Raw genomic sequence first — 27,300 nt, 5'->3', positions numbered from 1 at the left:
TGCATGAGAGGATATTGCAAACAAATCAATACCATCTATTCTTTATAGATATTTTTGTAGAAATAAATAATAAATGACAATAATAAACTTTCAAACACGCCAATTTAGTTATTCTTTAAATATAAAACTATGAAAACAAAATAGTACGGTTCCTTTTGTAGTACTCATCCATGTAAATATGTCCTTATTTATCATATTAACAAAAATTCCTTTAAACTCATCCTATCGAAGAAAAATTCCAAAAACGATCTGGCCGGGAAATTTTGAACGTCACTGTTTATAATGTATACTGGTTAACTAAATAAGTATATTAAAGATTACTTGCTGAAAATTTCTCATTTTACTCTCAAAATGTTCTGTTCTAACGATTTTGCTTTCAAACGGGGGGAATTTTGTTACTTCATAGGCGGTAATGGGATTGTTCAAATTTTATCTTATTAATTTTTCTTGATTATGTTTCGAATGTATTTTACGAAATATGTTGACTTTCTTGTTAAATCTAATATAATCAACAAAGAACTTAAGTTGGTTAGAAGTGAAGTTAAATGATGTCTTTGAAAATCTGGGTCAAAATAGATCCAGGTATCGTCGTCCAAGAGTTAATAAGGTATAATATAATAGTAATTGTTTGCCAACATTTGTCTCGTATTTTGATTTCCAAAGTAGACCTTCCTTGTCGAGAGCCTTTAATTTTTACTTTGTAAGACTTCCTTTCTATCGAAGATAGAAATAAATAAATAAATGTGTTAATAAGTAGAAAGATTTTCCATAAATGTTACTTTATATCTGTTGGGTTCTTTCAATAATTCCTTTTGTTTCTGCATTCAAACGAAACATGAAGATGTTTTTGACAATGTAAACACTATCCCTGAATTATAAGGAAGTTTCCTTTGGTAAATGTACTTAAAAATAAACACTTTAGAAAATATTTTACAACCTTTAGTGAGGAACATTAATTACAGGAGAAGAAATTCTTAACGATACCTCTTTTTTTCTACCCTTTAGTGATCGTAAACGACGAACTCTGCTAAATTACCAGTCACCAATGACTTCAAGAATTATTACATAAAATTATTTACATAAAAAAGGAAACAACTTTGCTAATTATTAATATCTAAGTAATTTTACCGGAGAAGGTCAGAAGGGATCAATCGATAAAATAAAATCACATAAAGTTGCTTAAAATTGGCCTGAGTTACGTAGAGTACCAGTCAAACCGGGAATATTGCCAACACCAAATTGCAGGCCAATAACTGACGGTAGATTGACACATTATGGTACATGGTATGTACAACTTGTTAAAGTTATTGCGGTACTGCTTCGTGCTTGAAAATTATATCGTAATGGAAAACGAGATCTGTTCACATGTTTCTTTAATTGCTTTAGTTGAAAAAAATATCAATAGCAGAAGATATACGGAATAACCTTCAAGTGGTAGTTCAGCTGAAATGAAAGAGGTGATTTACGTGAAAAAGTGATTTGAAAGCACAGAACAGTTTTTTGAGTTTCGATATGTTCCATTCACAGATAAATAATTTTCAGACAAATCATTTAATCTTTTTACTGTATTGAAACACCAATTACAGGACACACTGTACACTTAACATAACTTTTCGAAAAACGAGGGCAAAATTAAGCTCTTAAACCAAGAATGATAAGCACACTCGTTATTTGAACTCGTCTTTATATTTAGCTAATTTTTAGTTTTCTTCTGTACATATTCTTTTATAAAATTGTATCATAACATCCGTAAAAATGCTATGTCATTATTCCCTTTATTTTTTGTTCGCGTGAGTATTCGTGATCAAGAAGTTAGTCATTCTTGAATTACATTATGTGTATATTTATCCGCCTCCGTCAAAGAATAAATTAATCCGCTCGGTATTTTCCCGAAACAATTTTCATAATGCAGCGAGACTAATTTACATACTCACTTTTCCTCCATTCTACCGACTGTTAACAGAAATCACATTATTCAATCGTTAAAGCGCATGTTCGCTTGAATTTTTCACGAAAGAATAAAATTCCGAGAGATCGATAAAACACGATCGTAGAAAGGGAAATTCACTCTTATCGTTATGTAGCTGAAGTAATAGACGAATAAAAAAGGTAATTACACGTTAATGGTAAGTTTGAAAACTGCGGTTTCAATGGATCAAATATCTTACTTAAACTGAACTCTAATAGATTATTAAATATCCTTAATTAACGTAAAATATTAACGAAACATATTTGAAGACCTCCGCACATTTTTTTCTTTTAGAAGATTAATCTTCCACCTTTCGTACAGCAATATTATTTTTCTGTTTATTTATTTAGAGTTTGAATAATCGGAGTTCTAATTTTACTTTTATCAATAGCAACAACATTTTTAGATTACGTCTTACCTTGTGGATAAATATCTTTTTGACAAGTTACTGTTATTACAATTTGTTATTACTACAATTATAACTAACTGTTATTACAACAATAAGGATATTTATTATTATTATTACTATTGTAGTATGTTGGGAATTATTATTTTTTGTCTATACTTCTCCAGTTCCGAGCATTCAGTAATTTAATTAGTATTATAATTAATAAAATTTCAAAAATTTACTTATTATCATATCTAGTACTTCTCAGTAGTCTAATATTTAGCAAAACCTTAAATTAGTATGAAAAAACGCGAATCTACGTGGCTCATCCTTTCACCCTTACGTTGGCAACCAAAACATTTGAATTTATTCAAATAACAATATTTTATATTACAATACATTACAATATTTTCACGTATATTCTCCAGTTTCAATGCAAAAATCGACATACGAATATTTAAAAAAAAAAACAGATGGAAACCCAAAGCAATATTGTCGAATTCTCATGAGACAGAAGAAAAGTGCGTAAAAGAAAGTCCCGAAATACATGAATATTTATTTATTTACCTGGTTGCCAACAGAAGGATTAAGTGTTAAGATAGGTTTAACTGGAATCAGTCATTGGCTCTTTCCCGAGTGTGTTCACCTCGAGATACTCGATCGGTTCTATTAATATGATAATTAGCGACTATATTCGAAAAAATATGGAATCGCGGATAATGTATATATCACAGTCTTCCTGATCGGCGGCGCGCGTCATAAATAAACATGCAGCGGAATGGCCGCGCGCGGCCTTATCCAGAAACCGCGAAAAATAAATTCAACCAGGAGAGTTTATTTTTCCGCAGGCAACGAACGCCCGAAGACGCACGAACTTTGAATGCGAATACGCTGTGATATATGTACGGTGAATTCTTTTTAAGGTCCAAAATTATACCTCAACGGATGTACCGGGGGCTGAATAAATGCGCGCAGAAATCGTCGACGAAATTACCTTTCCACTGTTGACAGACGAACATTCAGACAAAAAGCTTCGAAAAGGGTTATATTCATAATACACACTACTTCTGAAATACGTTTGTAATTATTTCTTTCCAGCTTTTCAGTTTGTTTCCCATGTATTAAAATTTTATAAAGTGTAAATAACTAAGACATATAATCATTTCTGTCTACTTCTAAAAAATTCATTTTTGAAAGTATAATTATAGAAAATTGATAGTTTACTACATCCGTTGTTAATGTCACATATTTTTCACAATTATCTAACCGAATTAATTATTAAACTAACTAAATTAATTTTACTTGTCTCTTTATATAATCTTATAAATCACATCAGCTTGTCTGTTTTAATCTCTTGCTCTGCTATGTATTTTGTAAACAGATTTGTAACAGTTCGTTAAATAATTTTAGACATAATAGAAGATATATATTAATTGTGGACAATGTTTCATGTAAACGTTAAATATTAAATACGAAAAGGGTTATCGAAAATGTTGCTATTGTTTGTTTGTGATTAACAGGAGAACTATCGAAGATGTTCGTGAATTGACAACTGTACGAATTCTCTTGATTTAGTGGAAATATTTGACAGCTAGTATAGTTGAAATGACAATATGCTGATTACTTTGACATGATAAATTAATTTTTGTTTATGCTGATTCTTTATCTAGCTACTGTTAAAATGTTCTTAATCTTGTTTTCTAAATTAAAATAATCGCTAAAATAATTTCAAATCTTAACTGCAAAAACCGTGATTTTCATTGAAATACTGGTTTAGAGATTTGTGTTAATACTTCATCGTTTCGAGCACTTATTATTGCTTTACATGTGTTAATTAACTTGTTCCCGATTCCATTGTATCCAATTTTATCGAATTAGCCGTATTTGTATATTCCACTCTTTAAATTGTGCCTTTTACGTACACGCGATACAATTATGGTTACGGTTCATTAGTTTTGTGACTTAGTCAAGCGTATCTGACGTGTTTATTGCTCACCGAGTATTGTTATAACTTGATAAATGACATTTATACGATTGTCCTTTATTTGATCTCATAAGCGATCTACGACTTAAGTCATTTAGCCTTGCTGCGATTGCATTTTTAATGTTGCTTGCAGCATCGTATTTTTTTTTATTTCCTAATTTGGTATGCTGGATTTGTTTACATTCTTTTTTAAGAGACTTTTTTAATTTGAGAGAAATACAAGAAACTCGTTGCTAGTGTACATGCTTCTACTGTTTCTACAATGTTTCAATATGTCAATAAATTGAAGATTGCAGTTGGATTAACATTTCGTTTAGTGACACTCGGTATATTGTACGAGTAATACGTCCGTCCAAACAAAATAAAGGTTCTCAAAAATTCCCAAGATTCACGTTGTAAAATGTATGAATGCATAAATATGGATTACGAGAACTTCACAACATGTCGGTAATATTTTATGTACAGGGTGTCTCGAGGTGGATGGTCCTAAATACTAAACGCCAGGTAATTCTGTACATAAAAGTACGTTGAAAAACACACAATAGCATGTTTCAAATACGGAGATTTATTTTGAGGATAGTAGTGTGCTATTGAATATGGTAATCTGCTACGTGTCTGTTCGTAACCTTCCCTTTCTACTTTTTGTAAATTCTAATAAAACACAAGTTCTAAACGAATTGTCAAACACCATTTTCTCGAATTTTCAATCGAAATCATTTTACTGTTTATTTCTGTCTATACGTTTATGCAACATAAAACAAAAATTGTATTTGCAATTAAAATTAAAAATAAAACGTTGTATTCCTTTTTTAATCCCTTGCCCTACAATATTGTGCAGACTCGCGGTGAAGATTTCAAATAGAATTTAACAAATATAAATATCACTTAATTCTTCCAAGTCCGAATTGATTATTATTTTTCTATTATTAATTGTAATGCTTCTCAGAATACGTAGATATCGAATAAGTGTACAATTTTTCTCTTTTTTTAATGAATTATGAACAATAAAATATCTCTACTGAGTGTAATTCGGAAAGAAATCATAAAGCGAGGGCTTAATCTACTTTTGTATATGGATCAAAACAAATTTTATTCTTTGTAAGTTATTATTACAAGCACAATAATGTTTCGTACAAGTATGCTACTTGTCGTAGGACACTTTCAAACTTTTCAAGTACAAATTTTCTTCCTTTTACAACTTCGAGAGAATTTTGTAGTAACCTACGTTGCTTGAGAAGCTTTGAAATCCCGGTATAGGTCACAATTGACCCAGTATTCACTTACATTGTCCATTTTCGACGGTCGACTGTCCAACGATTAAAAACAAGCCCTAAAAAAACGTTCACCGTCCAGTTACACAACTTTGTTTCCTCTAAAAAGAATCCGTTCTCCGTCACAATTGCGCGATCGAGTGTATCGAAACAACGGTTTCATATCACGAAAACATCGTACACAAAACAAAGTAATTTCTTTGCTTTGAAATTTTAACGGACCATCGTTCAGCGTTTTTTGGGATCAAATACTTCCGTAAAGAACCCAAAACGTTCTTATTCTTCAGTGATACTGCAATCGCGTTATTCAGAACTTGCGATAATTATCGCTGAAACTTGTTAAGCTGTCATTAAATGTAGGGAAAAAAGGAGTATGAAAATAAGAAGCAAAAGGGGAGATGAGTTTTTCTCCGGTTTCCGAAAAATCGTGGTAACGCGGTCAATTTTCCATGCGGAATTTAATTATTTGCGAAAGAATCAAATTATTCCGTCGAGTTCACGGTCGACTGAACAGCAAGTTCTTGTTGACGTATCGTGCGGATCGCTTTCTGCCGGCGCGGAAAGAGTCCGCGGCGTTAAATGAATTACTGAATGAGCGAGAAAGTTCAGCCGGTTCCGAGAAGTCTTGTGAAATTGTTTTTCAGAATTCTATTTGTTACGGACGCACTGTTTAACGAGTTCGCGTTGCGCGTAAATACAGTGTTCCGCGTTTTGTAATCATTTCAAATATTTTTTAACTCGTTAGTACTTACACCTTTGTTCTTCCTCTATTTTTTGAAGAAATTATGCGACAGACTGAAGACGTGTATGCAGTAAAATGTAACCGAGCAAAATAGCTGCTGCGCGTGTTGTTCACTAAAAATGAATGGAACGCGTTGTGAACTTGATCTATTAACAACGATTGCTAAATGGATTGAAGAAATTATGCATTCTCTGCGATTGCAGTTGCGGAGAATGTAGTTAACACTAAAATTACCGTCACAGCCGAAACGACTGGTTTTAATTTTTTGTTTCGCACAAATTATGATATTAATATTGTCGATAATGTATATTATTATTTATATTGATACCTTAATAGCATCGAATATTCGAAATGATCTTGAAAATAAACAATTTCACTTAAATACTATAATGAACGTCTGAACAAACTGAAGATAATCTATTGTTGCAATCTATATTGGGAAATTTCGTGTTTAGTCCTAGCGGGGCTTTTTATTGATTTGTAACTTACGTGCATTTATTATTGTATACTGAATGATTAAGATTTAAAAATTCTTTAATAGTAGAATTTTATTTAGAAAATTTCTATTATAAGTGACTATAGCCAGCTTTAGTAAAGGTAGAATTAGTATTAATCATAATTAGATTACCGATTCTTATGCGAATTTTTATTCTCAAAAATTATTTTGCATAACTCCAGATAAAAGAAATACATCACTTTGATAGTGACAAAAAGGTTTTTCGCAATGAAAATCAAATAAAAGTGCGTCTAATTCTTGGTTTCAATCAATCTGAGACTCACCCGTGAAAAGCGATCTTCGATGGTTGCCTCGTAATCCATTTCTCGACACTTCTTATGTGAGAGCAATTGTTCTTTGTTTTTAATTCACAAATATTTATTGCCAGTTAATGTTTAAAAGACACGAATCACACAAAGCCATAAAAATCACATGTTCTGTAAACTATAAACACGTTCGGGGTGATGCGAACGGTAACTCGTGATACGGTACTATAATGTATTAAAAATAAAAGAGATAAATGTAGAAATGTATTTTTTATACGATTAAAAATAAAATTTTACGTGAATTTTACATGTACAATAAAAGGAAAATATAAAATAAAATATTTTCTTACGAGGTATGATGTATTTGAATGTTATAAAGTTTTATTTTTTCTTATATTTATAAATTGCCCCAATAATGTATATTTCTAATATACCGCGAAAAATGAAGCAAAATAGCATACATTATTAAACTAAAAAATGAAAACAATAAAAACAGAATATTTATTCGACTTATGGTTGCTCGCGAAAATATTTGGACAAGTCACTGGAATAAAAAAATATTTGTAAAACTATTGTTCGTTATATTAATATACATATTGATTAACCTTTGAATAAAATGTTCTTTTAATTTAAGTTCAATATTAAAATTTAATTATCACATATATACACAGTATTTTTTATGAAATGTACTTCTACGAAATTCATTTTTCAAAGTTTAATTCTAAAAAATTGATAATTTAACACATCCGTTGTTAACGTCACATATTTCTCACGGCTATCATTCCGTGTGGCAGGAACTAAATTAATTACATCTGCAACTTTATATAATCCTATAAATCACCTTAATTTGCCACTGTTTTTAATATCTTGCCCTGCTATTTATTTTGTAAACAGATTTGTAACAGTTTAATAATTTTAGACATAACAGAATATATTAATTGTGGACAATGTTTCATGTAAATGTTAAATATTCATTAGTGCAAAACAGCGAATCATTCTGATTGTTGATTTTCTCTAATAAATATTCATATTCACTACGTTTGGTTTAAAGTCTTCATCGCATGGGTAATTAAACACTACTAAATAAATTAATAAATTGAAAAAGATTTGAAAGTACAAGTTTGAAACAATAAGCAGATATAACAGCCGAATTGGTAGTTTCGAAAGATTTATTTTATAATAACAAAGCATCTCGGGAAAAAATTATACCATTTTCAGGTCCAATTTGTATATCAGTAAAGGTCTAGTATAAAAATGAAGAACAAGATTATCGAGCTGTTAATTCTAATTTTGTCCACGATGTTTGAATTTCATTTTGCATTTATGAACTTCATTAAACGTAAACACAAATTTTTCTTCGACTATCATCATTGACAGCGATCGACAGAAACAAAAATTCACGTAACACAAAAGATATGAAAAATCTACCATAATTGTATTTTATGTAATTGATGATACTGAAGGAGTTAACGTGTGATTTCAAATTTAATTTAATTGATACGAAGTTTATTTTACTCGATTTATGAATACCTAAACTTTCCATTAAACAGTCTACTATAATAAATACAGAATTCATTTTCCTGCTGGAAAATTATGAAAAGTAAAGTAATAGTTACGCAGTCAATCGCGAAAGAGGTCATAAGGCAAAAGGTTAAAGTTTGGCATAACAGGAATCGCACTCAGTTTTTGTTTTTACGTTACAATTTGTCAGTGTAGATTTCATTACGTTATAAAATAGGTATTAATACCATTCGTTATGAAATACACCTGACCCTTGATATACGCGAAAATTCAGTCCACATGGATTCGTTTTATGCGAAAGAAGATCGCGTAAATAGAATCTATCGGTACAAGAGAAAACAAAATATTGGAAAAGAAAGCTTGTATAAATTTTAGAAGTATATATTTATTTCGCATAATCAAACAAAAAAAAAACAATAATAATCACATTTCAGAGAACAAAAATACATTTTATTCGGTATTACTACATTCATATCGCGTAAATTAAAGTCGTGCATAAAAACTACCGCGTAAATAGTGTTCTAATTTGCGTGAAAAAAGGACACGCGTAAAAAAAGTCCGTGTAAATCGAAGGTCAGGTGTAGATATTAATGTTATTCGACCTTCTTCGTGAAATCGTGATCTGCGACATATATTCATACAAATAAAACTACAGTGACTCAAAATCTAATATTAAATCTGTCCTGACACAAGACTTCAAACACGTAAATGTATCCACTAAATTGATTGAAATGCTGTGTTACAAAGAAAACATAAAAACTTCACTTTACAAAAAAAATCAAAAGATCGAATATACGTTGAAGTTCACCTTGATCAACTCTTAAAAAGGAAACTCCTCCTATCCCAGTGACTTGTCCAAAAAAAAGTTCCATAATTAACCTTTGAATATATATGATATATACATATATAATTACTTCTTGCCCATAATCATTTTTTGTCCAGAAGCAACAAGGAATACGTTCAAAGAAAGGTTAATCGAAAGCTACCAAATCGATGAAACTCGCGGCAACACCGACAATCTTGATCACAGGGTACAGGTTGAGCCAACACATGGTTCGGGTTCAGACGCGTGAACATTTCCACTGCACCGACAACACGTTAAGCCGGCAACAGATGCGTGCACCACGTTGAACGATCGAAATTTCACGGCGGACACACGAGAACTAACGCGACCAAATCGAATCGGGTCGAACCGGGTCGAGCGGCCGATCTCTACTATCCGACAACGTCCGCCGGACGAGAAGCAGAAGAAGAATGAACGGTGGTGTGCTGGGGGACCAAAGGGAGAAGTGGTTGAAACGGTTCGCCACTGTTCGATGTTCCCCGAACTGTGCGCGCAAGATTCTAGCAAGTCGAACTGAAAAGAGCAGGATAGAAAGACTGGACTCGGCCGGGCAAAAGAGAAAGAGGCGCGGTGAAAGAAGTCTGGAAAGTGGGGAGCGAGAAAACAAAGATAGATAGAGAAAGGATCGAAGCAACGGTCAGCTGGTATCTAGCGATGGGCTTGATACGAGAATTACTCATGAGCTCTAAATAAAGTTGCGTATTAGTACTATTATTTGATGCGACATCGAAATGAACACTGTGCGACATTGGTGTTACATAACGTAAAATATAAATGCATCGGTTAGTATTTGAACCAGAATGGAGGATGGTAATATTCAAAGTGACTGATGTACGATGAGAAAGATACGTGCTACCATGTAGCGTTGAGAACAGAAAAATAAGCCATTCAAATTGATTAATTTCTAATAACTACTAACTAAATAGGCGGGACTGTTAATCGACTTTTAGATTCCAAAGCTTAGCAATTTCTTAAAATTACGCTAATTTAAAAGGAAAAGAATCGAAAGGACACAATGAGATTTTGTTGTACTTTGATTTTAGAATTACAGAGCTTTACAAGTAGAAGCGTACCCTCCTACGGATATCGGTCGTTTGGGACTGTTTGTCCTGATCACGAACGATAGATAAAGTGTTAAAAGTGTTAATATTTTGGGTTCTTAGATTGTAGCTCGAAATATATAGTACGTCGTCCCATAAGTTCTTGCTACTTATTCTTCTACTATATAAAACGATATTATATTAAATATAAAAGTTTAATAACTTCCCGACCTATCGCTTTCGAATACTTTCTACTGACTAAACTGGAGCAGATCAAACTCGTATCTCTCGTAACGCAAGAAGTATAAATACACCGCGACACGAACTTATGGGACGACCTAATGTGGTGAAATTTCACAAACATGTTTTGAAAAATGTATTTGTCTATTGGAATAATAGAGGTTCTACTGTATGCTTGAGGGATAATTTCTCTAGAGGGGCGACAGGGGCAAGGTGGGTAAATGATAGGGGAACTGATCAATCAAACCCAAATTCCTCAGTAAGCCATCAAGTGATCTACCAATGGTACTTGTAGTACCATGACACGTCAACAGTAAGTATCGATACTAGGGCAGTACAGTTTGTTTCAGGCTCTCGCAACCAGGAATATTATGATAAGTGTTCAAAATTGATCAACTCAGCAATTAAAAACATATAACTGGTAATGGCATATGTCTTGAATAGGAAACAGTAATTCTGTTTAACCAGTATCAATGATAGCTCCGTTTAAAAGTTTTTTACTTCCCTACTAACAGAAATAGTTTAATATACCTCATTATTTAATTACAAACACTTCAAGTCAAATTGGTAAGCTGATTTAGATCAATGGGAACCGTAGAAAATATGATAATTATATATTTATCGTAGTACGCAAGTAAAAATATTAATTTCTAAAATCATTCCAGATATTTCACACTTTTGAGAGATCAATATTCGCGAAATAAGAAAACTGAGACCCATCATTTTGACGAGTGTGGTAGTTCTAGTGAAAACTTCTTGTGCTAGAAACTAATTCAGAGACTTGCCAAAGTCTTGCGCGAAGAATTTCGATCTTACCTATTTTACCCAGATATGAATAGTAATTTTATTTATTAATAATTTTGTACAGAATGATATATTTCAAAACAATCTAGTACGCATAATGCAACAAGACTATTGATACGTATAAAACGTCTAACCAGTATCAATAAATACATAATGCTTGGTTAAATTTTAACGAGCTATCTCCACTCTTTCCCACTATTCACTATCTCGAGTTCAGTGTAACGTGATCCCTATAGATAGGATAGAAAGTGAATACAATGATAGGAAGAGAAATACAAACAGCTCAAAGAGATGTCGCACGCTTCAAATATAAAGATATGTAATGACGAAAATTTCAACCTTACCTTTTCTAATGTAGTATCGATGAGTTGTTGAGATTCTTCTTGGTCATTGAGAACCCAAACACGAGATAAATTGGTCTAGTTTTACCAATTTTGGGGAAATGAATCTTTAATTTCGTTACTTACATTAAGTCGGTAAATCTAGTCCATTTCCATCGTACTTAGACTCATTTTAACCACAGCAATCTCAGAAATTCACTGGCACTACATTGGAGAAGGTAAAGTTAAAATTACTGCAATTGAAATTTTCTTTACTGCATATTTATATTTAACGCGTGCGGCATCGCTTTAAAATCTCGCGTCTTGATCTTCGATACTCGACTGTTTGTGTCTATCCCGCTTCCGCTTACTACAGTGAACATTGGTTAATTGCAACACTGAACAGGACTAGAAAGTTGCGATTATGAAGAGGTAGAATCGGATCCACCACAAGAAACGAAGATTTTAGAATAGCGGATACAGGAAAAGGCAATGCGAGTGGAGGAAAAAGAAAGATTGAGAATCGAAGTGTTTGGCAACATTAAAGGCTTGCGATGAGGCTTCAGACCTTTAACTCAAAAATCAAACTTCTTTGCTTCTGACATTTGATGAATGAAACTTTCATCATCATGTTTCTTCTGTTTTTCTAATTAGAATGATACTAAACATGATAGAATTATGATCATAATTGCCTGTATAATAAACGATTGACGTTTCGGATATGGAAAAGAACTTCTAATAGAAAAGAAAGAAACGTTGAAATCATCGAGTTCGGCAATAATCCGATCATGTTACACTTTTTGTCATCGAGGTGAATTTGGGAGAGCACTTCGAGGGAAAAAACTTGACAGAATTGATTTTACTAAGCTTTATTTAACAAAACTTACAAGGGAACCTTTTCAACCAGCATACGTCGATTTTGATGAAACTTATGTAAAATGGTTCTCAAGAAAATATTTGACATGTAGTTTTTCTTATCGGCTAACATCCTCTTTGAAGAGGTGAAAACACCCCTCAATGTTTCTCTTTTTAAATTGTTCGCCTCAAAATTAACAATTTAGATTTCTTTTCTGCACCTTCTAGTTTCAGAGATGTTTTAAAAAATAAGAAATACTACGTGTCAAATATTTTCTTGAGAGCTATATCGCACATAAGTTCATTAAAATCGGCGGGTACTGGTTGAAAAAGTTGCTTTGCTAGTACAAAATCAGAAGGACAGTCGTGTATTACTTGTTTTCAAGAGACTGACTGCCCTTGGAGGTTTTCTTCTTGTATTTAAGAGATTTAGTTTGACCAGTTAACTATGTTTGATGAGTATACATATTATCTTAAAGCTTGAAATGATACTAAATCTTTCAACGATGAATTCTTTATTTTTTCAGAGAAACATGTAATTCTTCTTTGTTTTGCTTTGGTTTTCCATTAAAGTATACCCTAGGTGCATTCGCCCTGCGTTTGACGAGTACATACTTCATTTTTTAAAAGGAGTAGGAGGAAAGAGAGTTTGGAAAAACTGGGATTGTAGCGATCTGCAGGTTTGTTGGGGCTATTATTCTATGGTTCGCCACTTCGGGTATTCTAGTCTGTTACCTATGGCTCCCATTGCTGCAGTCCGTGAGTTTTGGAAAACTGGTATATCTTTACCGAATGTATAAATTAAGTACTGGTTATCCCTTAAAGGGATGTGTAATGATAAAGAAAAAGACGACGGTTTGGAATGTAACTTCGAAGAGACTAACTTTTGTCAGCTCCAGAGCAAATTAAAAAAGGGGCGCATATGGATACCTACTACGTAGCTTTAACCGCATTCGGTTGTCAAGCGCTATGGTGTGTTGAAAGGAACCTGATGGGGATATGGTGGGGACGACGATGTTGCAATTATAAAAAGGTCCCCGGTGTTGCAATTATTCAGTGTTCACTGTATATCGATTCTCAGCCTTTGCCAAGCTGTACCGGAGTAAATTTAGGGGGACAGAAGACTAACCCGCTCGCGAGAATTTTAATCCTTTGCGAACGAATGTCGACATTTCGGGAAGATCAAACTTTCATATTTAGAATACTAAGTCGCAAACAAATGATTTAATTACTCAAACAGTAAGAGATCGATACAGTTTTCTGTTCTATTATTTAACACTAAAACTACCAAACAGTTAAATTTACTTTTTGAAATTTCTCTATAGAAACTCTATTAGTGCATCTACGGAAATTTTAATTTGTTTACAAATTCAGTTTGCGCATTGCTAAATTAATTTCTTTAATAATTTCTCACAGAAACATCTGTTATCATTTTCATAATCTCAAAAAGAAGAAATTAGAAATGGGTAATTTCGACTTGCCTGGTAGTTTTAGTATTAAGCAATCGAAATATGATTTAGCTTCATCCGCTGAAGCTTCTGTAGATTCCAAAGAATCTTCGCCAGCAAAGGGTTAATGCTGGGTGCCGACACTTTAAAATTTAACCGAAACGTCGGAAAATCTTTTCTAATGGTCACGGCTGACTTGAGCAGTGTCACTTCCCATCGCTACCGCAAGACCAGGGACGACGATCGTATCAAGCGCGAGAAAGTGCTCGGCCCCGTGCGTGCACCGTCGATATTTATGCAACGGTTACGCGCGCGACGCGACGAGCCGATCGCATAAGCGTTTACGCGGCAGACCGTCTTGCCGTACACCGGTCACTTTCTAATTGTTCTTCCTGATCGACTCTTACCTGGTCCCTGTTGCGCAACGGGCGAAGCGAACCGGCTTCGCCTGAGTCGTCCTCGATCCTGCGCGCCGATTACGGTTAATCGAGGGTTGCGCGACACTGCAGCGGCTTGTAACCTTGATGCTACTGTGAGGTTTGCGAAACGGGAAATGTTTTTCATCGGAGGTAGTTGCGTGATAGGTTTGTCTTGGGATCGCCGAGTGTTGCTTTTCTTTTGTTCTCGCGGAAGGTGGTTTTTTTTACAGCATTGAAGCCGATATTAACCAATTATGTAACTGTGTTCGACGAGAATACACGTCATCTGAACACATTGTTCACCGGCAATTTTACTATTATTCGTAATTAAATATAAAAGTGAAACAATCTAAATAAATTTTAATATTCTTTATTTATACATAATGAATTGAAATGTAACGTTTGAACGTATTTTTTAAATAACTTTTAATATTTTGCTTTTGCAAGATTCTATATTGCTCTACGTTTCAAAAATTGAAATAGCTAATGCAAGTGGAAACGTGAGTTAACTTTTGATCAGTCCACAATGTGTTAAAACTCAAAATGATACTAAATTGTTTTAACGATCGTGCATTTGCCTTGACGAGTATACATTTCATTGTTCGATTTTACTGCACGCGCAATGAGAGACTGATTAAACTAAGATCCATAATTAACAGCTAATTCCGAAGCTTTTCTCGCGCTTTTTGTCCAACCGTAAATTTCTTGTTTGGTTAATCAGTATTTTATCTGCGGGTTCTATTTTCGTAATACCATTACGTTTGTTCTTTTCTCTATTTGGTCTAATATTTCCCATATTTCGAATGATACAATTATATTTTTGTTTGTGTAGTTTTACGAATGCGAAATCGAAAAATCTATCTGCTTAACTTACTTACTAAAAATTACATGTTACTATTTACATAAACTGCCATGCATTATTCAAATGTAAATAAAGAAAAGTCACTTGAATAAATTAATGAACTAATCTATTTGTCTAAATTACTAACTAATGCATTCGTCTAAATTATTTGAAATAAATCTGTGTTCGAAGCAATATGAATCGAGCATGAATCGACGATAACCGATCACCGACTCGAATCACGTCACAGATCGCCGCGTGATATCCACATATCGGAAACGTCACACGCGGTCACGTCACGATGGAAAAATGTATAATTAGCGTCGATCAACTTATGTGATCAACTGCGACGTATCAATGTTGCGCAACGCGGCTTCGCATAGGTGCAACAGGTACCATACGCGTACGCCAACAGAAATTACGTAGACATTTCCACGGATGCAAATTCCCGATGCGGAAAACGTCACACGACGCGTTACGTAAAACAACGCTACGTTGCCAGGATAATAGCGGAAGCACCGATCCTCCGCGTCACGGAGAACACCGACTCTAATCCCAGAACTCCCCTAATAGGTCCAATTATGTTCAATAGAAGTGACGCGGGGAACGGGCGGCGTGATCAGCAACATGGAAATTGGAGCAAATCTCATAAATAAATAATCTCGACATATGTCAGAAAAGGCGTTTGATTTACGATCAATATTACTTCAATAGGTCACGATAACATCTGAATTGTGATTGGTGGATCACGAAGAATAGAAAAATTGAAGTTTAATCAATTAACCAGTTAACTGCGTTTGACGAGACACGTTATCTTAAAGCTTGAAATTGATACTAATTCTTTCAATGATGAATTATTTATTTTGTCAGATAAATATCTAATTCTTCCTCGTTTTGATTTGGTTCCTCATTAAAATTTGTGCACTCGTCCTACGTTCCACGAGTACACACTGGATTTTTTGATTTTATTGTGCGCAGAACGAGAGATTTTTCAAACTAAATTCCACAGTTAACACAATGTTGAACGGTCACGAGTTAACTCGTGTTTGCACTTACATTAGCTGTTTTAATTTTTAGAAATGAAATATATTGAAGTTTATCTAGATTGTTTCACTTTCATATTTGATTACGAAATAATGACCGGTGACATGGGATAGCTTCTGCGTAAAATTACCGGTCAACAATGTGTTAACGAGTTGATCAGTTATCTGTAGCAACTTCTGTGAATTTCAAACTGTGCACCTATATTCGTACTGTATATCGTTTTTCTGTATTTTTTTATTCGTTCGTTTTATTTCGTCTTCTTCTCCGAATATATTAAACATTTTGAAATTTACAAATATTACAATATTTTATTAAATAGAACATATCGTCTTTATAAGATATAAAGAATATTCAAGAAAAAATATCTTCATAACTTTCTGTACATTACATTATGTGTTGCAATGCTAGATGAGAACACACGTAAATGTAATTTACCCTTCTTTGCACAAGATATGAAATGTCGATCGTCACAAATATATGACGTTGGTAGCGAACGTGTCGAATAGACAGCAACTACTATTTTCGCGTAACAAGTAAGGTACTCGTAGAAACACAAAATACTGTGATTTTTGCGTGACGAGTACACTCAACTGATTAAAATGAGTAACTTGTCAAATTGTAAGATAGTAGAGAGTATCTGAAATAAGGATACGTGAATTGAAGTTTTAAAAATAAATTATAGTTAATTGTTTAATTGAAATTTACGAAGTTATTAAATGGAATTCCAATAAATTGGAATAAGAATATTTTTATAGAGATCTCAACAATAATTTCTAAAGAACGGATCAACTGAGACTCAAGACGTTATATGAAATTCACGTAAAGAATATCTATCGCAAACATATCTTAATAAGTTGCTTAACGAGTCTCAAGTAATCTTATGTAGTAGCGTCGAAAACGGAATATTACTTATCGCGGATCATTGATAGAATAGAGGAAAGATCGAAGTTGAAGGCGCAGGAATACAGTGTAATACCGAGTTACGTTGAATTACAGCATACGTTACTTTCCAAGCGAGCCAGTTACGTGGCCCAAGGAAAGTATTACGCGAGAGTTCATAAGCGATATGAATGTATCCTCCGGAGTTCAACTCGGGATTGTATAAGGACAATTAGATGTTAGATGTAATATACACCGGTGAGACTGCTAATTAGAATTCTATGTAACAGAAGCAATAAAAAGATGGTAGGAAGTCGATAAGACAACAATCTAAAAGAGGTCATTTTGTTGGATCTGTTAAAATCTCTGATGATTTGTATTATGAAAAGAGATATGAAGAAGATACATAAAATGATAATCTCATTGAATACGCAACTTAACGTAGAGATTTTCGAATTTGTCAGATCTAATAGTTACATTTTTCAAATTGTATTTCTTGTAACACCTGTTTCTTTGTAAAGTCTAAAAGGTTACCGACACTGAGTAAATATTGTACAATAATAGACGCGGGATAAATATATAAAAAGCGCACGCCTTTTTTTTATTTATATACTTTTTACAAAATTATCAATCGTTCTTTGATGTATAAAAACATGAGAAAATTGCTTTACTGTTTTCACACGACAACCTCTTTCAGTAAAAGTACTGTTTTATAAATTACATTGCAGATGTTGATTGAATTTAATTAGAATATAGTTCCGTTTATGTGAACAACGTAATTATTTTCTGTATTTCCCTTATTTGATGCTGATGCAGATAATGTTATATCTTCTATTTAATCTTGTGGCTTTGATTGAATTTTACCACGATAATTACTATTAGTTTCTTCATTAGATCATACTTGATCATTACATTTATCTATGTTTTTAATAAATTCACAGTGAAAAAAGGAATGCAGCGGTTACGGTTAGAACACGTCAGACCTAGTTAGCACTTAGAGTCGAAGCAACTGGTAAATAGTACTTTGAATAGTAAGTACTTCGTCTTTTAGGAATCTGAAATATATGAAATCGCTCAGTTTTCTGTCTGAAAACTTCTTAAGCCTCTAAAAATCAGTTTTTAATTCCCTAAACATTTTCTCCAAATCAAAAAAATCTAAAATTACTCATACATCTTTTGGTTCTGCAATTCTAAACTCTGTTACGTACATTGTAACAAAAGTTTTGGGAATTTATGTTATTTTCGTAAAGCTTTACATTTTTGAAGTTAGAAAGTAATGGCACGACACAATTTAAAATGTGTTAATATTGAAGGAAGATATTATGCAAAACAATAAAACCATCAGTTGATACTCCAATAACTGTGGTATCTATGATTGTTTGAAATTTAAGTTGAATAACTTAATAGCATGTAAAATCGAATTCACAAAGATGACATAGAAATCTTGGTATAAAATATAAAATAAAAGAAAAATGATTTAGTACACTTCTGTTGTCAGGTTTAAGAAACTCGTAACCACCTCCTTTTGAACATACAAATCTGAAATAGTCTTTTACGACCTTCACGAAGTCAGACTACATTCTACAATACATTGTGTCTAACAAAGCTTTTCATTGAATTCCAGTTTCAAGGAATAAAATCAATTTCCTGCTGATCCAACTTCTTTTCTTCTCATTCAAACTACTTGTTCAAACTTGGTAATCCTCATGCACTTCATTGACGCTAAAATTACCAAGCGACTAGAGTGACTCACTTCGAATTTCTTATAAACGTTCGGAGAATCTATTGCATTCTCAAATGTACACAATTTATTTTATAATTTCTCACAATTGCATGTTCATAATTTCATATTTAGCTGTCTCGTGGTTTCAGTGTTAATTGCTTCCTCTCCGATTATCGTCCTAATTGGACACAGTCTTACAATTGAACCCGCGTATTTCGCGTGTTTAGTATCCGGGTATCGTCAGACCTTTAACGAGTCAGGACGCGCCAACGTAATGACATGTACACAAATTTAATTGAACCCAGAACAGACTGCACGAAGCATCTCTAATGTTAATCAACGAACAAATCATAGAGGACCGTGACAATCGTAAAATGACGCGCCCAACAAACAATGTTTTTCCCTCGACAATTGCTGTACATTATTCTTCTTACACATTAATGTATTCCATGCAGACTGAACGAACGCAGTCGCTCGTCATCCTTTATGAAAATTAATAAACCTGGTCGTAAATGTTTTTGTATTCAAATTGCAACCTATGAATGAGGCAAATACATACTTAAATCGCCTCGCATAGCAACGAATGTTTCTTCGTTTGGAAATATTCTTTCACGTGAAAGCAAACAAGGTGTTTCTGCTAGATTGCATTTGCTTTCTTTAAATATTCATTTAAATATTTTTTTAAATATTTTCTTTAAATATTTCTTTAACACTTTGACTGCCACCCGAATACGGGTGACACCATTTTTAATGTAATCTTGAACATTCATTTTCTTAGTGACGTATCGAACAAACGAAGTTTCATTGGATGTATGAGATGTATGAAATATAAGAAAGATAGTGTAATCGTTACGAAGACTCTTGATTCTTCAGTTTCTGATTTAATAAGAAAGCTGTTTCGATTATATGGGAGTTTTGATGAGTGTTTGCTTGGTAGTCAAAGTGTTAAATATTTTTTTAAATATTTCCCATTAATACGTTGATTGTTACAGTGGTCACTGATGACCGAAGATTCCGAATTGCTTGAAAAAAATTGCAATAAAAAAAATCACTGTGAAATAAATATGTATAGAAATGTAAGAAAATAGATAATAGTGTAACGTAAAATCTGTAATATCAAATAATTAATAATTAATTTTAATACCATTTACTACCGTTACAAAAGAATAAGTAGTATTATACAAAATGCTCAAAATTCTTGCGAAAATCAACGCTTTAAAGAAAATTGTTTTTTCGAAGCTTCATTTTTTAAATATTTCTCATCAAAAGAGTTTTTGCAGAATTCGTTTTTTCTAAATAATTTTTGTTGCCTTCATAACATTGAGCAAAAATAAAATTTTCCTTTAATGTAAGGAATAACTTGTATTCTCAAACAGAAACCGCCTACTAAGCTTCACGCGTCGTTTCTCGGTACATTGTTTACACTGGAAACCTTGCAATATTATTACTGCTAAGCGAAATTCTTACAACTAGTTTTTTTCGAACCGCGCATGCATAACCGACAGGAGAGATGTCCTTGACTGCGTGTACAGCGTTCGAGGCGCTTAGGAAGTCCCGACAACTTTATTAATCGCAGATAAATCAAGACCGTCGATAAGTGAATCATTCGAAACATTACGCCACAATTTGTGGTTTACTGGAATAAACGTACAACCTGGAATTCCCAGGCACTGAACCTTTCGGACCTACGGGGAAAACACGCGAACGAAACGCCAAAGGAAAATGCCTTGATTCAATATCGAGAAATTCAAAGTTGTTTATCTGGATATCATGATGACACGATGCCAAACGTTTCATCAGAATGTTGCCGGCATTGAGGTAATATGTTTTAGACCATACAACTGGAAGGAGTGGAATAATTCAAGATAAAGCGATCGTAAAAATGTTCCTTTATCAATATACATGAAATATTGATTCTTTTGATTTCTTATCTTAGTCTTATTTTATTCGAAACAAAATAAATATCTTTTTATAGCTCCTTAAAAAATTGGGTTTCAAAGTTAAACCTGTAAAATTCAAATATCCAAGGGAAACATTGAAAATTGTAAGATTTATTAACACTAGATTTACGGACATTTATTGCACAGTTTGTTGTACTGTTTCTAGTAAAATGAACGTTTAGTTATTTAGACCTTAAACATTAGGGGCTAAAAAACTTATAAATAACGTTTATAAAACTCGATATGCATTAATTAGTGTTCATTAAATTAAGTTTATTTTATATGCTAATCAGTTGATGAGAATAATTATCGAAAATTTTCAAGGAAAAAAGGTTGAGATTTGTAGAACTCAATGAAGAAAATTACTGCAACGAATTGTTGATATTTCCGTGTAGTTTTCAAGGCGTCACGTGTTAATGTCGTAATTAAAACTCTGTAAGGTCGGCTAATAACAGAGATCAGTCATACAAAGTAAGGCTACAACTATTTGTTTTTCCTTTATCTCGTAGAATTTTCTTGAATACAATGTCGGTTTTCAATGTTCCTGACCCCATACACGGCACTCGGGAAGTTTCTTCGGCGTGCAGATGTTTAATGATTCTTGTAAAGCTATAATTAATCTGTCGATGATTCATTTGCGAATGGATGCATTGCTGGGACTTCCCTAGCAATTTATTGTACAATTGAAGTTATTGTGCACAATCAGGAACGATTTTTCCCATTTTTTGCTCGGATTTAAGTAGTTCTCGGCAAACCGTAATTTCCGTGCCGTTGTGTATCCGTGGAATCAACAACGACGACGTAAATATCTTTTTTTAATACTTTACTTGTTGATGTTTATTCGGTAGTCTTTTATGAGCTAGAGATTCATATTTAACATTAAAACTACCCGACAGGTCAGAATTACCCATGCCTAATTTCTTCTTTTTGCACTTATTAAAACGATAACAGATGTTTCTCTGAGAAATGATTAAAGAAATTGATTGAACAATATGCAAACTGAATTGTAAACTAATCAAAATCTCAATAGATGCACTACTGGAGTTTTTATAGAGGAATTTCGAAAGGTCAATTCAACTGCTGGATAGTTTTAATGTTCTACTCTTATCAAACTAACGGTATCAGCTACACAGTCATTTTTATTAGTAAAACGTGGCACCGAGAATTTCAGCGCAGTTTAGGATATTTTTAAGAAGTGTGAATGCAAGAATAAGTGTGAGCGGAGAGCCATAAAAGTGGAAAGTCTAACGGCCAAGAAAAAGTAGCCTGCACAATGTCGCAGGAACAAGATTTCCAGTTAGGTTTCAAAAGGGTGTGTGTTTAAGAATTTATTGAGAGTGCGAGTGAGGAGAATGATTGTGGGGAAGAGAATGATTTTTGAGTGCGAATGTCCAAAGAGTTTCTGCATCAAGAGAGTCGTGTGTTGGCCTCCGTGGCAGCAAGTCGTGTATCGTTTGAGTTGCAACTTGTTAGCACATAGTTTCTTTTTGTTGCTGTTAATAAACTTAGTTATATTGTTAGTTTTCTATATTTCATTTGTATTATTCCCGACCCACATATTTTATACTATCACAATAGGAAAAGAAAATGTTGGCAGTAGAGCTAGTAGTCGCAGTAGATCGATTTTACCTGTTATGCTAGCCAGGCTGGTAGTTGGAGCGCAAAGGGTTAACAAATAAATCATAGGGCAAGGGGTTAACCGTACCAATTCCCAGCTAATACGTATCCGATTACGCTTGAACGCTTTTCATTTAATCTAAGTCAGGGTTCGATTCGCTAATAGCTTCGAATACTTTTACTCGTCTCTTCCTGAACCTCCGTAATCGCGTGGTTATACGGCCGATAAAACTTTTATTATTATTTCCATCCGCGTTGATGTTTATCATGGAACGAATACGACTCCCCGCTTCAGCGGATAAAATTATCCGCGTTTAAAAGAGTACCGCGTTATTCTAATACTACCGCGTGCCAATGAGGAAGAGGAAAGCGTCTACAACTTAATCGACGCATCATAACGGGCAAAATCGAGCTGTGCTCGCGACCGTGTGCTTGCCCCGTTGGAAAAATCGCGCGGCGATTATTCAGAAAAGCGTTATCAAAAATTCAGACCTCTCCGTTGGAAAAACAGCGTTCGTGGTGTTCATTAATCCTCGCACAGCGGATACCGGGTCATTCTGACCCAATTGTATATAATATAAGATGCGAAGTATAGTTATGTTCGCTTAAAATCTACTCGGCTAAATTCCACTGCACCATTCCTATTCTTCCTCAACTACTCACTGTCTCGAGCTCAGTGTAACGTGATCCCAGTAGACAGGAACAGAAAATTAATACAATCAGCAGAAACGGGTTAGACGTAATCTGTCAAAGCTAGGGGCATTGCTGTAGCAACAGTAACACTTCGGTTTAGACGCGTGTTGTTATTGGTTAACATAAATCGAACAACAAGATATGCGAATAAAACAGTATGCAACGAAACTAGGTGAAACGGATTCAAATATTTATAGAATTTGAAATAATTAATTATTATGCATTTGGAGTCTTCTTAGAGGGGATTAAGTGGAGCGAGTCAACGATTTCCGACACCTTGTTATGTTGTATGTATAATAGTCAGTTGTACAATTTCTCATCTCCATATAATGCGTCGTTCTTCTTACGACCTGCTTTTCATGGACTTCCTGGCTACTGATTGTTATGTGGAATACTCAGCACATATAACAATCGTTCGATTTTTTTATACCGCGAAAACGTCTAGACCGGAGGCCGATATCAGTCTTGTCGACTATATTAAATCGAGACTCGTTAAATCTGCGTAGTTTCTTATTTTAGCTGGTATAATGTATTTTGCGGTATAACGGAAATGATCGTCGAATAAATAACCGAAGTTACATTTACATCTCTTTATTCGAGTACTGCTTCTGACAACGAGTACTTCTTGAATAAAAATGTTTTGTAGATACAATAGAACTTGATTGTCCGATTTAATTGGACGACTAACAAGTTTAGATAAATGACAACTCGAGCAGAAATTTTTAATAGTATATTTTTACAAAATTCGATTGTATATATCTTCCGGTACCATTCAAGGATCCATAAATTATCGAGTATATGGAGAACCAAAACTTTGAACGATCTAGATCGTGAGAAATAGGAATTTAACACTAAACGTACCGCGACCGGTCAAATCTACTTTTAAAATTTAGCTTAAAATTCTATGTCTTTCTTCTTTCATTTAACTCCTATATTGTCCGATTAATCAGTTTTCCAATTTTTGTCTTTTCAGTTTCCAATCAGAAAAATTGATCGTCTAACTTGTTTACCTTTATTTTGTAACCAGTTATTTGACTGGGTACGGTTGGAATAGAATACGAAATGTCGGTGCGTTTAATGGACGAAGAAATGTTCGAAGAATTTCATTTTACGACCGATATTTTTTTTGTCGAATCATCTCCTGAATAAATCGTGAACTTCGGTTCACTTTGTGTATATATATATCATATACCGTAATTTCGATTAACGTCGTTCGCAACGAGTTCAAAGGCAGGAAGAATTCCGAGGACGCAAAAAGTGATTAATTTGATCCGCCTGATTATCAATGCTGATTTTTGAACTCAGAGAAGCTGCCCAATTCGAATTCAAATTAATTGCTAAACATCGAACAGGTTTTAGCAACGATGGATGAAATTTCTCATCTTTTGGGCTAGGTTTATACGATTGAATGAATATGCGATCAATGAGAGGTCATAAGAAACATTTATCATGTACCGGCTTTCGTAATTAGGGAATTATCGGACAGGAATTAATCGGCAATTTTATGTCTTATTATGCATTACTAAAATATTTAAACCGGACAAACGAGAACGTCACTCTTTGCAGTATGTAGAATATTTTGAGCTACTTAAATGAAGAGAGGACTTCACAGAGCTTTTCTCACATGTAGCAAAAATAATTGGACATTAAGCTTAAGAGAACTAGCTACTATAACAGGTTAAAAGTGAAGCAATTTCTGAGAACGTTTAAGAAGAATGTCATTAACACTATATTTACGGATATTTATTGTACCCTTTATTGCATTGTTCCTAGAAAAATAAATGTTCATTCAAATAGATCTTGAAAATTAATGTTTCAAAAACAGAGAATCGGGATACGTATTCACAAAATTATATCAATCATAATCGACTTAAACTTTTAAATTTTACTTACTTAATTCGAAATTGCAGTAGTTAAATGGAAACACTTCACAAAAGTAATTATGTGAGACTTCTTTATGCAAAAAAGATAATTATAATTTAAAATTTTTGAGGTCCGAACCTTAAACCATACGTATTTGACTTTTAGTAGCGATTGCATTAACACGCTGAAAATGAAGCTTATGTTAATTCCTGTGAAATGCATAAAATTTACAGTCACGATCTAAAGATTTGTAACTGATAACAATATACATATATATAACAATTAACAATCACGTAGGCAGCGGTGACGCATGGTATTATCACATTTGGAAAATTAATATGTGGTTAATCCTTATTTTAGCAAGCAAAATGTTTGCATTTATTCAAACCCTGGTATTACAATATTTTTCCACAAGTTTTTTAACTTGAAAGTATAAATCGACGTAAAAAATTAAAAAAAATGTCAATACAAAATTATTTAGTCAAATTTTTACGGGAACGTAACAAATTGTATAGAAGAAAATATAAAAATACATATGCGGGTAGTGGATTGCTAAATAAGGGTTAACGAAAATAGCACACGGTAAGCACAGACACACCATCGCCACCAACGCACGTTACTAAAGGTAAGAAAAGGTCATCTTTTACAGTGATTTCTACTAGCTGACAATAAATGTTAATTCAACAATAGCATGATAGGACGATTAGAATGATTAAATTTGGGTTTTACTTTTACAATTATTAAAAAGATAAAAATACTTTTCCGAAGAATTATTAAGCAAATTGATTGAGTAATATACAAACTAATATACAGGTGAATCGAGATTTTAATAAATACACTTTAGGAATTTCTGTAAGAATTTACAAATAATTAATTTGATTACCCAATAGTTCTAGCGTTAATAAATTAAATTACAAACCTATACAAGTTTCTATATCCTTCATGAATTATATAGCCGTTATTATTTAATTATTACATCTCTCCTATGGACAAGTCAAATATCAAGTAAAATAAAAATAATATTAAAATCTGTTAAATTTTATGTAGCATTAAACTTCAGAGAATCGTACATATTCCAAGCATATAAAATCTGTGACTGGTTAATTATTCTAAAATATTTCTCAAGCTTATAGAGTTTGGCTTTCAATGAAATGAATGTTCTGCGAATCAAATACACAGTAAATCGTTCGTACCATAGATTAAAGATCGTTTATCTCTAAATCAAAAGATTTCGGCTCGTAAAAATCTATAATTTACAGTATATCATACAACTCAGCAGTCCCGATAATATCATAGATTCCCAAAGGTGAAAAACTAACCGAGATACGATATTTAGAACCGTTTAATCGCAAGTATTAGTGAAACGTAAAATAAGATGAACAAGGTGATTAATGAATCATGTATGTCTGATCTTTGAGACAGTCTATCCTTCATCTGTCCTTGTGAATTAATGAGGCAATAGTTTCGTAACTTCTATCCGAAAACTTACATTCCTTCTGCATTAATTCGAAAGAAAACGTTCTTGTGTTTTATACTTGAGACATCACGATAAAATGTAGCATATCAGAAAAAGGATTCAGAGTAAATTGAGATGGTTTAATTAAACGAAAATATAAATTGTTAATGAATAATAAAGTTCAAGTGTTAACCCTTTGTACTCAAAACTTTTTCACTGAATATATTCAATATTTTTCGATGAGATATAGACGATATTATTTGAAACTACAGAGAAAATATACATAAATTAATAAGAAAGCTATTTTGTTTCAATATTCCACGTGTTCTTGTATTATGCAAAATTTAATATTTCAGATAAGATTTTATAATTCTGTAATATAAAAAATCAAGTGGTGAGTGAATGTTACCTCTCGAGTGCAAAGGGTTAAATACATGAGAGTAAAACATTAGAATCTTGAAAAAATGTGTCCTTCTCGCCTTTTTAAGAGAATTCGCGTGAAAGGTAATTGAAATGTCAATAAATGCACTCTGATAATTTGTGTAAGAAAGTATAAGGCAGTCACTAATGACTGCTCGTTAACTTCTGATGTAGACTTCATTTTATTCGTCCGTAACACTTCGATTGCCTCACTGGC

At 33.2% G+C, this 27,300-nt stretch overlaps 1 protein-coding gene across 10 annotated transcripts in view; it reads right to left on the bottom strand.

Annotated features, from left to right (window-relative positions):
• Nucleotides 1-27,300, bottom strand: part of LOC116428653 (protein fem-1 homolog CG6966) — a 75,596-nt gene that overhangs the window by 27,587 nt on the left and 20,709 nt on the right. The window contains exons 1-2 of one of the 10 annotated variants that reach the window (XM_031980547.2): nt 9,517-9,979; nt 7,135-7,341 (exon numbers count right to left, since the gene is read on the bottom strand). The exons of 3 other annotated variants lie outside the window; for them this stretch is intronic. In XM_031980547.2, the coding sequence (XP_031836407.1) occupies nt 7,135-7,173 (39 nt within the window). In that variant the 5' untranslated portion in view covers nt 7,174-7,341; nt 9,517-9,979. Of the gene's footprint in view, nt 1-7,134; nt 7,342-9,516; nt 9,980-27,300 lie in introns of those variants that run through there. 6 more of the 10 variants (XM_031980548.2, XM_031980549.2, XM_031980551.2 and 3 more) reach the window with 6 other exon arrangements.

The sequence above is a fragment of the Nomia melanderi genome, chromosome 10 (genome assembly GCF_051020985.1).
Source record: "Nomia melanderi isolate GNS246 chromosome 10, iyNomMela1, whole genome shotgun sequence".
NCBI lineage: Eukaryota > Metazoa > Arthropoda > Insecta > Hymenoptera > Halictidae > Nomia > Nomia melanderi.
This window is presented reverse-complemented; position numbering and strand designations above follow the sequence as displayed.